Here is a 14,149-nt window from a genome sequence, read left to right as displayed (position 1 = left end):
AAATCAGGGAATGAAGAGCCCATAGCCCAGGCATGACTCACCTAGGATGCTGCAGGCTTTCTGAGCAGCCTGCACCCCCATTAAGCCCTGTTCTGTCACATCTGAACAGACATAGCCAGATGGGACTATGAAGACTGATGTCATCCAGCCTGGCACCTAAGCCTCCCTGGAACCATGCTGGGGTAATGTGTGCGCTAGTGACTTTTGAGACATGCTATAGAAAGGGCTGTCAGGGCCTCCCCCAATGGGACACTGCTGAAGGAAGACAGCAGAACACAGCTATGATGGGCCGTGAGGGCACTGGTTTGATGCTTGAAGTTTCCTTCTACCACCTCTGTTGTCCCTGATCAGGCTGAGAAAAAATAGGATGGCCTTTTAAAGGCTCAGCATCCCATCCCATTGCCATGAACCTGCTCATTCCCATCCAGTCAGACATGGGTGTACTTACCCTTCGGCCTCTGATGCCTTTGGGTCCTGGTGGTCCATCAGCCCCTGGCTCACCAGGAGTACCCTGGGAAGAGAGCCAAGAAGAGAGCCATCAAGGTCTGCACCAGAAGGTCCTGCTGAGAGTCCCTGGGGCAGAACTCCAACAGGGTGTCTGGACCATACTTTCCAAATAGTTCACAGGTTCGCTTCTACAAATGGCTCCAATGTATTGGTGCCATTGGCAGGACCTAGATTTATTTCATCACTGGTGTTACTGCCACAGGGGTTATGGCATTTACAGGTCCCCAGTTCTTCCACTGTGCACATAATTTCAAGCACTATGGACAGTGAGCACTGAGCACTGCCGCCTCCATTCATACAAGAGGGAGCATCTCAGAGAGCGCAGGGACTTTCCCAGTGTGGCCCTTAAGTGGCTGACCCACGAGGAAAGCTGAAATATCAACTTCAACTCATGGGAAAACCCAGGCTTATCCACAGCAATGTTTGTGCTCCATCACCTAGGGCGCTCACCTTTGGTCCTGGATACCCAGGGAATCCTCTTTCTCCCTGTAAAAGAGAGTAAATGCCTCAGTACTGGGTCCCAACTTAAAGCCATCTAAAATCAATTTTCATACAAGATGGGAGAAGCCACTGTTGGTGACTCTCAACAACAGGGGTTTCCTCAGGAGCCTCCGCAGATACATACTTTTTTGCCTCTCCGTCCTTCGCTGCCAACCCCGTCTCTCCCGTCATCTCCCTAAGGGGAACAGAGAGAATGTAATTGCAAGCCATTGCACCAGGCACCTCACAACCACCATGCCATGCCATCCCCACCCCCAGTGGAGGGGGTGTGCATGAATGGTTTTGGACCAGAGGCCAAGAGAAGGAGGCCCTCTATCCCTGTGCCCTCCTCCACAGGTGTGGGCAAGGTCATGTCCATAGAGACGCTCAGATCTATGTGACCATTTATCTATGAGGCTCCTTCAGAGCAGGAATGGTGACCTTGACCGCTAGGACCGCCAGAGTCTTCTGTGCTTATGTCCTAATCTCCAGTCCCCAAGGCCTTCATGTCACCCTGCTACCCATTCCAGACAGCCCTCTTCAGGGCTCCGTGTCCCCAGGCCTGTGCCCACACCACGTGAGGCACTCAGAGCGAACACGTTAGTTGTTCCACAACAAGAGGAATGTGTTGGAAAGACATAACGGTACTTTAAAGCCTAGGATTCTAATCATCTGCTGGCTGGCCCTTCAAGAAGAGTGGCTCTTTTTAGAAAACCTCCCAACCACCTATAGATTTATTTTCCATTCATAAAGCTGCCAATGAAACAAAACCCACTTTGCAATGAGCAGCTTTCACAATTTTCAACCACATTCCCATTAAGTCAAGCAGGGGCCACAACAAGCCTCTCTGGGTCCCGGCTTTCTGCACCTACCAGCACGATCAGTGGCCTTACCGTCTCCCCACGGGGTCCACGGTTCCCGATGCCTCCCTTCGGCCCTGGCTCTCCTGGCTCACCCTATACAGGGGAAGAAAGGATGACTCCTGGGGACCCGAGTCCCACAATTACTGTCCTGATGTCGGGGGTAGTGTTGTACTGGGAAGTGCCTCATAGTTCACCTTTTAGGTTTCCATGAGATTTCTTTTTCATTGTAGTAACCCAGACACAGCAAGACAAGGGTCACATGCTGTTTCATGCAAGAAACGACAATGGGTAAAGCATCATGAGAGAGTGGAGACCCATTACCAGTAGGGACGGAGGGGGGAGGAACAGAGCACAAATGAGTAACAGGTACCAGCATGCAGTTAGGTAAGAGTGGGATGTTCTAGTGGGCGCTGTGGGATGACTGGAGTTTAGAACAATTTATTGTATATGTCAACCAGAAGAGAGAGTGTCAAGGGTCCCAAGACAAAGAAATGACCGTTTCTCTGACCTTATCATTATATGTATGTATTAAATTAATAGGTACTGTTACATCCATAACTTTAAAATGCTAAGTGTAGGGGCTGGGGAAAAAAAAGCAAGTGCTTTTGTCTAGTCCAACAGCCTGAGTTCAAACCGGAATTCCATGTGGTAGAGCAAGAAAAGCAAATCCAACCAAATTGTCCAATGACTTCCACACCCCACTGCGGTGTGTGCAGTGCACCAGCACACTCATGAGAGAGAGATGATAGATAGATAGATAGATAGATAGATAGATAGATACATAGATTGATAGATAGATAGATAGATGATACATAGATTGATAGATAGATAGATAGATAGATGATACATAGATAGATAGATAGATAGATAGATAGATAGATGATACATAGATAGATAGATAGATAGATAGATAGATACATAGATTGATAGATAGATAGATAGATAGATAGATAGATGATACATAGATTGATAGATAGATAGATAGATGATACATAGATAGATAGATAGATAGATAGATGATACATAGATTGATAGATAGATAGATAGATGATACATAGATAGATAGATAGATAGATGATACATAGATAGATAGATAGATAGATAGATAGATAGATAGATGATACATAGATAGATAGATAGATAGATGATACATAGATTGATTGATAGATAGATAGATAGATAGATAGATAGATGATACATAGATAGATAGATAGATAGATAGATAGATGATACATAGATTGATAGATAGATAGATGATACATAGATAGATAGATGATACATAGATAGATAGATAGATAGATAGATAGATGATACATAGATTGATAGATAGATAGATAGATGATACATAGATTGATAGATAGATAGATAGATGATACATAGATAGATAGATAGATAGATAGATAGATGATACATAGATTGATAGATAGATAGATAGATAGATAGATAGATGATACATAGATTGATAGATAGATAGATAGATAGATGATACATAGATTGATAGATAGATAGATAGATGATACATAGATAGATAGATAGATAGATAGATAGATGATACATAGATAGATAGATAGATAGATACATAGATTGATAGATAGATAGATAGATAGATAGATGATACATAGATTGATAGATAGATAGATAGATAGATAGATGATACATAGATAGATAGATAGATGATACATAGATTGATAGATAGATAGATAGATAGATAGATGATACATAGATAGATAGATAGATAGATAGATAGATGATACATAGATAGATAGATAGATGATACATAGATTGATAGATAGATAGATAGATGATACATAGATTGATAGATAGATAGATAGATGATACATAGATTGATAGATAGATAGATAGATGATACATAGATAGATAGATAGATAGATAGATAGATAGATAGATAGATAGATGATACATAGATAGATAGATAGATAGATAGATACATTGATAGATAGATAGATAGATAGATGATACATAGATTGATAGATAGATAGATAGATAGATAGATGATACATAGATAGATAGATAGATAGATAGATAGATAGATGATACATAGATTGATAGATAGATAGATAGATAGATGATACATAGATAGATAGATAGATAGATAGATGATACATAGATAGATAGATAGATAGATAGATGATACATAGATAGATAGATAGATAGATAGATAGATGATACATAGATTGATTGATAGATAGATAGATAGATAGATAGATGATACATAGATAGATAGATAGATAGATAGATAGATAGATAGATGATACATAGATTGATAGATAGATAGATAGATGATACATAGATAGATAGATAGATAGATGATACATAGATAGATAGATAGATAGATAGATAGATAGATGATACATAGATTGATAGATAGATAGATGATACATAGATTGATAGATAGATAGATAGATGATACATAGATAGATAGATAGATGATACATAGATTGATAGATAGATAGATAGATAGATGATACATAGATAGATAGATAGATAGATAATACACATACATACATACATCTTGAAAAATCTTTTAAACTTTTAAATAAAAAACAAAATACTATTACTATATTTGCTTTTTTTGCATGATCTCACTATGTAGAATACTCTGGCTTGAAACTTACAGTAATATTCCTGCCCTACATTCTCACCAAGTGCTGAGATTGTAGGCATGAGCCACCACAAGTGGCTACATATCTAACTTCTTTTTTTTCATTTTGGCTGGATGTTTTGAGACCACTATATATAGTCCTAGCTGTCATAGAACTCACTATTTAGACCAAGCTGGTTTCAAATTCACAGAGATTCACCAGCCTCTATCTCCTGAGTTCTAGGATTAAAGGTGTGCACCACCAGGAACTGTAACATTCAGTGGGGAAAGTCAGGGCAGGGTACCTGTGCTTGTGATAACTGAAGCACAGGGGTCATGCAAAGAGTCAAGGGAGACAGGCAGCAGGCAGGCAGCAGCATCCAGTTCAGCACAGGCCTCCATCACTAAGCAAGAGCTACTGTCCTCCAGACAAACCTTCCTCCCCAGTGGGCCAGTTCTGCCACGTTCTCCAGGAACTCCAGCAGTACCTCCGCTTCCCTGTAAGGCAAGGAGAGGGGTGTACATGAAGCATCAGCTGCCCAGACCAAGGAACCTGGCTGTCCCCTGTCCGAAGTCACAGGTGAGCTGTCTCACCCACAGACCCCAAGCGCCCGAGAGTCACAGAGCAGTTTCTGCAGACTCCACACAGTCAGCCAGTCCTGCATCAGCTCCACCAGCCAACACACACTCTGGTGGTCACACTTAGATGCTTACCCGAGGTCCAGAAATTCCTTGTTCTCCAATCAAGCCTGGGGGACCAGTGGGACCAGGAGGGCCCTAGGGAGAAAAAGGCCATGTCACATCTTGAGCTGAGCCTGTGAGATCCTATGAATTCTCAGGAACCAACAAGTGGTCACGACCCAAATGCTAAACAATCAATAAATGGAAAAATGGTTCCTCATCCGTGTGGTGGAATATTATTCAGCCATTGAAAGGAATAAAATTTTGGCATGTGCTAGAACATGTCTGAAGTTCAGGAAGAAACTGTAATAAGTGAAAGAAGCCCAACATAAAAGTCCAACTATCAAGCGATTCCATTTATACAAAATATCCAGAATAGGCAAATCCATGACACAGGAAGACCAGTGTTGGCCAGAGGTGGAGGCATCAGGGGGTGGGTGACAGAGGTGGGGGCAATAGGGGTGAAGGGTGACAAGCGTTGACAGTGGCGGGAGTTAGGGTGACAGGCGTGGGGGTCTATAAGGATGAGGGGAGATGGGTGGGGAATGACAAAGGTGAAAGGTAACAGGTGGGGGTTAATAGGGTAGAGGGCAATGAAGGTGGAGAGCAATAGGGAGGGGGTGACTGTACAACGCCTCCTTTGGAGATAATAAAACATTTCAAAATTATTTCGCAATACGGCGAACAGTCTAAATGCTGTGGAATTGTCCGTAAAGGTCGAATATGTCTTAAGTGACCATCACCTCAATTTAAAACAAAAGGACAAGGGTCTCTGGGGAAGTTCATGCCAGGGTACTGACCTGTGAGCCTCTGGTACCCTGCTCTCCTTCGAAGCCTGGCTGGCCAGGACCGCCCCTGTTGCCCTTGGAGACAAGACAAGCAGGTAAATAACCCCAGCTCTCTGTTCCAGACTGAGAAATGGGTACAGACAGCTGATGACAGTAAGGGCAAGAACCTACTCATAGGGCAGCAGCTGTCTCTCTGAGCCTACACAATTGTTACCTGCCTGTTCCACAGGGCAAATTTGAGAAATAAGGATTTTTCGGATTGAATCCTCTCTGGCACAGGTATAAAAAAAGCAGGCCAGACACATGGGCGTGCCTGGCAGAGGGCTGCCCAGAACTTCATCTGTCAGTCATTTCCCTTCCTTCCACCCGCTCTGGAGATCACATGAAAACCCTTCTACTGTAGACGAGGTTGAGCTTGAGACAATGATGGGGAGGAAGGCAGACGCTTTGTAAGCCGTTGGCCAGGGAGAATAGCTTAATTCCTGGACTGACAATGTCCAGGAGTCTCCTGGGGAATTGGGTGACAGAGAGACCAGAGACATGCAGATCCAGTCCAGCGGCTCACCTTAGCTCCTGCAGGTCCCCTTCGGCCAAAGCCACCCTGCGGGAGAAGCCATATGACTTTGAGGAGGTGGTGGGGGATACGGAACCCTAACACATGTATCCATTCTAACGCAAACTCCATGCCATAAATTAGCCCGTGTCTAGAAGGCTGGCAAGCTCCCACTGAGACCTTCCTTCCTCTCTTCCTCCCCCATCTCCACCAGGTTCTACTTCTATGCCGCGCCTGCTTGTTACTCCAGTGGAAGTTTGGGATTGACTCCTGACCTGCCAAGGAAAATAATGGCTTCTGGCTGCAGAATCCCAGCCAGTTCCCAGAGAAGAATGAGAAGCAGGCATTCCAACCTGCCCATGGCCCTAACTTAGCAAAGCTGGGATTTCACTGCGGCAAAGGGAGTCCCGGATTCTCAACCCTCCTGGCCAAATGCAACAAGAGCAACCCCGGTGCACACATTTGAACCTGCAAGTGGGGCTCGTGTCTTGGCAGCTTCTCCCTGGATGTTCCAGGGGTGAACCTTAGTTTTAAAAAATGGAGGCTCCCTGCAGAAGAACCCAAAGATTCCCCACCTCAAGACTGATCCAGTGGAGGGTGGGGGGAAGGGATCTGTGGCTGTATTAGGTTATCTTTGCAAGGCCAGGGCTTAGCCAAGCTAGAAGCCACATTCTCCACCCCCAGGGAGGGGGTCAGTCCCAGAAGCCACAGTAGCCGTTCTGTAGTCACTACGGTTCTGTCCTCCTTCCTTGGGTCAGTGTGAATGTGAAGGCCACTCCTGTCTGCCTAGAGTAGCAATCCAGCCCTGCTCCTCCCTAAGAAGCATGTTCTTCCACCAGAAACGGGGTTTCATTGCTCCCTGGCAGCCTGCAGAGGCCAGAGGAGGCAGCTGAAGCGTGCTCCGACTCCATGGAGCCCATCTTGGTCTGTGTTTGGCAAAGCAGAAGGCCTCTCTGTTGGTCCTCACCCTGAGGTAAACTTACTGTGTTCCATCCCCTGCTACTTAGGGAGCCCCTAAATTGACACTAAAAGAGGCCCTGGATTCCGGCAGGAGTTTCTGCCTCACCTCACACATAGTAGTGAGCACGACCGTACCTCCACATGACCGTACCCCCACATGACCGTACCCCCACATGACCGTACCCCCACATGACCGTATCCCCACTGGACTTCCAGTCACGCTCCAAAACCGTTTTGGGAGCTGGGTTTCTAACACTGATGGCAACAGCCCTTGTCTCCGCATCGCTCACTCACATTAATTCATCACCACACCCAGACTTTACATTTCTACTTTCAAGTTCAAGTTCACAAGCCTGTATGGGTAAGCGTTTGGCCGACGGAGCTAGCTCTCCAGTCTAAAATGTCCAAACTTCTTTTAAAGGCAATAATTCAATATTTTTGTTTTAGAAACTTGGAAGCCATTTGAGGGCAAGGGAGTCCCCCCTCTGGAAAGCCCTGTGCCTCAGAAACTCCCTGTGACTGTCAGCTGCTGGGCCCAGCTATGCTGGGGATCCTGTCCTTAGCTGCCCAGCCCCCTCTTACACACACACACACACACACACACACACACACACACACACACCACTACTAAATTCCAGAACTCCCCTGAGGACTGTGACCTCCTGGCCACTTCTTCCTTCTCAGGTGGGATTCCTCTTCTCCCAGCTACCAGGACCCTGCTCTCTGCTCACCTGGACCCCGGAAGCTGTCACGTGGCTTCCTAACAGTGACTGACTTTACCTTGGCTTCCACCTTTTTTCAGTGGCTGGGTGTGCAATGAGCTATTCAGCCACACACATTCCAGAACTGAATCGAAAATACAATGTGCTAAACCACACTGCACCTGCTTTCCTGGTGTGAGCAGCACCCAAGTACCTGCTCCTTCAGCCTCCGTCCCCTGTGCCCTCAGCCGCCAGCGTTGCCATTTCTGTTTGCATGCTTTAGCTACTTGGCAGGTAAGAGTTGACCAAATACTTGAAAACAGCAAAGAGCTTTTTTTCATTTAAGTATTTAGTGTTTTCTATGAAAGGAAAGAAAAGGGGCTGAAGGAGGGGGGAAAGACTGAGGGAAGGAGAAGCAACGGGTGACAGAGGAAAGTGAGAATGAAAACTTTCTATAAGCAACAAATTCGCCCGAAGGACTCACCTCTTGCTTTCTGCCTTTCCACCGTGGGAGGACAAGCATGGAGGCCCTTGCTAGCTATGCTCTGTGAAGGCGTGAAGGCCCTATGCTATGTTGTGGGGCCTCCCTGAAACCTCCAGAACTGTTGGCCAAGCAAACAATCTAGGGGCACAGCAACATTAAACCAAAAGCCAAACGCTGCTCATTTTAAATGGATGCAAATTGTCTTATTTTTTGCACTGTGTCTGTACAGTATAAAACAGAGATGATTTCAGGAATGGCTCTATCCCCTCAGTAAGGAACTGCTCCATATCACAGCACCAGACATACTGTAACAATCTCTTGCCACCGAGCAGCCTGGCAGTGCACAGCATCCTAGGATACTCACATCCTTCCCGGGGTCTCCTGGACTTCCTGGGACACCATCTCTGCCTGGGAGACCCTGGAAGGGGAACAAAAAATGGGTGAGATTCTCAACAGCAGAGAAGAACATTGCACCCCAGAGTATGGTGCTGGAGCCACTGGAGGGGGAGCGGCGGGGGCGAGGTCCACTTCCAGGGGAGGGGTTTGTTGACTGCAGGACAGAGCTCCAGGTACTCTTAGAAAAATTCAGGCTTTGGGGAACAACGCTGCTGGTCTCACAGACTCTGCAGGTCATGGGGGTTGCAGTTAGTGAGGGGCGAAGGACACGAGAGTCAGTTTTCTGCCCTGAGCACAGGGGTCTCTGGGTATGGATCACTGTACCATGGGGCCAATGTCACCCGTCTCTCCTTTGGGTCCTCTCTGCTGGCTGTCCCGTCCTGAGTCACCCTGAAAACAACAGGGGTTGGAAAATGAGCCCCACATGAGGAAAGCTGCAGCCCTTGGAATCCTTTGTAACAGCATAAAGGGAAGGTTCTCAAAAACTGTCCTCCGAGCTATGCCCTGCCCAGCTAACATCCAGAGATTACCACAGTCCCCACTGGGAAGCACAAGCCCTTCCCTACTGAGGAGAACATTTGGCCTCACTTTCCTCCCTCTACCACAGAGGTAGGTGACCTGCAGAACAGGTCGTCTCAGCAGTGGTCCTTAGCTTAAAGGGTTTACAAAGCCATGGAATACCAAGAACTACATTGGTTCATTTTCTAAGGCAAGCGCAAAGTGTCCAGAGGGCATCTTAGGAAGACTCTGGGACATGCAGCTACCAAGTGACTTGCCAATGCCTGCAATGGAAATATATCATCTCCAACGACCCCCAAAATTGAAAGGGAAGGATAAATTTGATCAACACGTTTTAAAGCAATTTCAAAATGTAAGCCACTCCTTTCTTCTTCCATAAGCTTCCTCCCCCCCCCCCCACCACCAGACATCCACAATAGAGACTCCACCTTACCGGGTCACCTCGAATCCCAACATCTCCTCTCTCTCCTTTGTCTCCTTTGGGTCCTTTGTCACCCTAGACCAACCACACAATGAAAGTTAAAAACTAGAAATTTCTGGTGGAATTTTTTGACAGGCATTTTAGCGAGGATTTGAGATCTATGACATGATGGCATGAGACATACACAGGTGTGGCATGGTTGCTATGGTGAAGGAAGCGATTGTATCTATTGTCCCAATCAAATGCTTTGTTTCTGTGATCAAAGCAACTGATGTTTCCTATTCTAAGCAGAATCTCTAATATGGCAGTGTTTATTAATTATAACCTCATGCCATACATTAGACTCTAGATCATTCGTCAAAATCACATTTCCCATTTTGTTAGTCTCACTATAACACCTGTTGCTACTTCCTACTTAGCATGAGGCTAGAAAAAGTCACTTCTAAGGTACATTTTCTTTATAAGTATGTATATGTGTCTGTGTATGCGTGCACCTGAGTGCAGTGTCTGCAGAGGTCAGCAGGGGGCATCATATTCCCTGGAGTAGAAGTTAAAAGCAGTAGTAAAACATCCAACCTGAGTGCTAGAAACTGAGCTAGGGTCCTCTGTAAGATTAGGGTATGGTTTTAACCACTCAGCCATCTCTTTAGCTCCCAAATAACACCAAAATATTTCTGATGAGTTTGGTTAGTCCACAAAGGTTTCCTGGGGAGCCACTCAGTACCAGGCTTTGGGAATTCATTTGTAACAGAACAAACTCATTCTCCACCCTGTGGAACATGCTTTCCAACAAGGACATAGCATATAGGATGTTACCATTGAGAGGGGACATCATTCATACATCTAGAGGCAAATCCTTGGGAAGAATACTAGCTGGTCCTTGGAGACGGTGTTATGTCTTCCCTTGCCCCAGGGAACAGTGAGATAAAGGGATACCTACCCTTCTTCCGGGACTCCCCTTTTCTCCAGATGAACCAGGTAACCCCTTGTCTCCCTGTAAAGGCAATGAGAGAGGGTCACGTGATGTGATGGCTCCTAGGGACTCGGGTGCTAGAAACTTGGACCTCATGAATAGAGGTCCTTGGGAAGTCAAGTCGCTCACCTCTTCACCATCCAGACCATCCAAGCCAATCTCTCCCAGTTCACCCTGGGAAGAAAGAGGCAGACAGAGAGTGGAATGAGTTATCCCATCAAGGGAAAGTAAGAAGTATCGGGGTATTTTCATTAAAACAAACAAACTTTACTACCTTCTCTCCTGGGAATCCTCGAGAACCCTGGAAGGGACGGGGACAAAGGAAACACGAGTGACACAGAGCCAGTCCCTCAGTACAGAAGCCAAAGGACGACCCCCACCCCCCACCCCCATGCCTACGTCCAAAAGCCCCCGGCTCTGAGGGTTCTATATTAAACGTGTATTCTGGCTTCCTCTCTCACTGCCAAGTAGGGTGTGGTAAAGTGAATTTGCCTAGAGGTGAACACTTGGGTGGGATTCATCTCCGGAAAGGAGAGGTGAATCCGCAGACAGAAGGCCAGCTTCATGACTTCAGTGTGCAAGCCCTTCCCTTCCACCCCTGCTCTCCATGGCTGCAAGCAGCCTACCCTGGAATCCTATGCAGTTCATGGCTGCACCCCTTTCTGTTCCTCCCTGTAGCCTCTTGTACCTCCCAACTGACTCCTGGCTGCTAAACGTTTCTACAGGAAACACTCAGGCTCCCTTCCAGCCATAGCCTCTGCTCTGGGCTCCTGACACACCCAGTGCAGAGCTACTGGGCACTGAGAATGGAGAAAACCCCAGCCTGCAACCCTCCCTCTTCAAGGCACATGGAGAGGTTGGATCCCTTCCTTCATGCACTACCCTGACTCTCTTACACCCCCAAATCCATACTGTACCTTGACTCCTCTCTGGCCTGGGCAGCCCTGGAAACCTTGTGTTCCGTTCACACCAGGTGGACCTCGCTCACCCTGCAAAGAAAAGAGGCATTTTGCAAGCCGGATTCTTTTGTCTGGTGTCTCTTCTAACTCTGTCTCAGAGAATGGCACGCAGCATGAGGAGGACTTCACTATAACCAGGCTATCTGTGCCACAACATCCTTAGTTCCAAGCTCCTGGCTGAGCAAGGACTCACAACTTTGGGGGGGGGGGGGATAAGCTCTGGGATGGTAGCAACGTCCAGGGGCTACTGCCTGACTGGTTGAATATCAGTGATCCTGATACCCAGTATGGATGCTGGGTCCCATAGATGTTCTTTCCCCCTGACTATTCCTCTATATTGTCAAGGTTTCTAGCTGTCCCATGGCAACAGGGCCAGCACTGACTCACTTACCTAGGCTGGACACTTGGAGGCCTCTGGAGTCTCTCCGTCCCATATCCCAGAGATGGACCTTGTCCTACCTAAGGTCCTGAAGCCTCTCAGACTTGCCAAAGTCTTGCTACATAATTGCTCAGGCTGCCCATCATCCCCCTGCCTCGGCCTCTCAAAAGCTGGGATTAGGGATGCTTACCACCACTTTTTGCTCCTATTCGTGTAAGTGGACACTGGGCACACCATACTTGGTGGCCCTCTGTCTAACCTTCTTCCACTCTGCAAACCACACCCAAAGACTCTCCCTGTTCATAGCACAAAAATGCTAGGAAAATGGTTAAATAAGTTAGGAAATCGCCTTCCTCTAAATTAGAAAGGCCCTGGCCACCAGACAAACACTACTGTGCAGTCCCACCTAGAGAAGAACAGGAGCCAGGGAAAACTTGAGGGAAAGGGTAGCTTTTACTCACGGGTCCACCTTCGTCACCAGGGTAGCCTCGGTAGCCGTCTTCCCCAGAGATACCCTGAAATAAAGCACACGAAATGAAGTCACCTGTGTTCCACATAAAGCATCTCAGTGGTCCTGTCACTGGGTGGGGCTGTTCTGACACCCAGCAGGGCAGTAGGACAGTGGGCAGAGCTGAGAGTGCCGCCCACCCAATCCTCAGTGATGGCTCTTTCCATCAGAATGGCTCAGACTCTTTCTTCACCAAGAGAGCTGGTGGCACTCCTTCAAGGCAAGCACTAAGCGTCCCACTGACCCACATCATGAGGCTGCCAGTGGGTAGGCACGGGTTTTTCAAGATGTTTTAAAAACAAATCCAGGTGTCGAAGAGCAGATTCTCCCAACTAGTGGAAGAGAGGAATGTGTCAGGTGCTTGGGCCTTCTCCATCACCAACAAGACACACCCTGGGGATGCCTAGGAGCTCAGAATTGGCCATATGACCAGGGCCTTTCTTCCTCTCTCATGCCCATCCACGGTATTGGAGAAGTCACGCAGCTAGATCGTGTCCGAGCCTTAAGTCTAGCCTGCGGTGTGAAGAAGGCAGCTGTGTCCGTACCTTTGGCCCGATGCTGCCAATGGGCCCTCTGTCTCCTCTCTCTCCAGAGCACTTGCACGGAACCCCACAGCAAGCTTTCTCAGCAATGTTGTCCTGCCAAGGAAACAAATAAATATAAAGAGAAAACAGTGAACACCAGTGTGCTGGTAACAGTCCCAGTCTGCGGCACACGCAATGAAGCTACCGAAGGCCGCTTCCTAAAGCTGGCTGCTGCTGAGGGCTCAGCTTTTGCCATAAGGTGAGATGCCATTGTTGGAAGAGAAAAGGGCAACCAGCTATAATTCTTATCCACAGTACCCTAGACTGGGCCCAATCTCCAGATATTTCCAGTGCAGACATTCAAGGTTTGCATTTTCAGTATAACTTAAACATGTCTAAGCCTCAAATACAAAATCCAACAAATACATTGAAGCTGGCTGAGGTCAAAGAAGATTCGAAATTGGGGATCCACGCCCTGCCTTCCTCTGAGATGTGGTCAGACTCATGGAAATCATTGTTTACCTGAAGAAGACCTTGGAGCAGCCGTGGGACCCCGGGCTCTGAGCCACAACCACCACAGTGTGGGTCACCAGTGTCTCTAATGCCACCTCTATATCCTTCCCTCAGCCTCTGACCTTACACATCCCAATGTGTTTATATTTCTATCCACAGATGGAGTGCTGATCATGAGTGTTCTCTTGCAATGAACTCCCTACAGACTTCGTTTTCTGCCCTGTTCTAGGCTGAACCTGCTTCTACCCAATAAAAACGACCTATTTTTTTTTTATGACAGAAAGAAGTGGAGAGGAAGAAGGGGGCAGAGCTGGTTCCCTCCCACTCTTATAGAATTA

The 14,149-nt window shown here is 46.9% G+C and overlaps 1 protein-coding gene across 1 annotated transcript in view; it reads right to left on the bottom strand.

The window, feature by feature from the left end:
* Col6a3 (collagen type VI alpha 3 chain) overlaps positions 1 to 14,149 on the bottom strand; it is a 79,973-nt gene that overhangs the window by 19,140 nt on the left and 46,684 nt on the right. The window contains exons 15-31 of the mRNA XM_041649992.1: positions 13,320 to 13,412; positions 12,728 to 12,781; positions 11,846 to 11,917; positions 11,203 to 11,229; positions 11,058 to 11,102; positions 10,896 to 10,949; positions 9,968 to 10,030; positions 9,340 to 9,405; positions 8,984 to 9,037; positions 6,487 to 6,522; positions 5,934 to 5,996; positions 5,167 to 5,229; positions 4,888 to 4,950; positions 1,881 to 1,943; positions 1,133 to 1,183; positions 958 to 993; positions 449 to 511 (exon numbers count right to left, since the gene is read on the bottom strand). Of these exons, the coding sequence (XP_041505926.1) occupies positions 449 to 511; positions 958 to 993; positions 1,133 to 1,183; positions 1,881 to 1,943; positions 4,888 to 4,950; positions 5,167 to 5,229; positions 5,934 to 5,996; positions 6,487 to 6,522; positions 8,984 to 9,037; positions 9,340 to 9,405; positions 9,968 to 10,030; positions 10,896 to 10,949; positions 11,058 to 11,102; positions 11,203 to 11,229; positions 11,846 to 11,917; positions 12,728 to 12,781; positions 13,320 to 13,412 (966 nt within the window). The remainder of the gene's footprint in view (positions 1 to 448; positions 512 to 957; positions 994 to 1,132; positions 1,184 to 1,880; positions 1,944 to 4,887; positions 4,951 to 5,166; positions 5,230 to 5,933; positions 5,997 to 6,486; positions 6,523 to 8,983; positions 9,038 to 9,339; positions 9,406 to 9,967; positions 10,031 to 10,895; positions 10,950 to 11,057; positions 11,103 to 11,202; positions 11,230 to 11,845; positions 11,918 to 12,727; positions 12,782 to 13,319; positions 13,413 to 14,149) is intronic.

This window comes from Microtus oregoni, unplaced genomic scaffold (assembly GCF_018167655.1).
Source record: "Microtus oregoni isolate MIOR12 unplaced genomic scaffold, Mior012 000004F_ref0000308, whole genome shotgun sequence".
Lineage (NCBI taxonomy): Eukaryota > Metazoa > Chordata > Mammalia > Rodentia > Cricetidae > Microtus > Microtus oregoni.
Note: the sequence above shows the minus strand (reverse complement) of the source record. Positions and strands in the feature narration are given on the sequence as shown.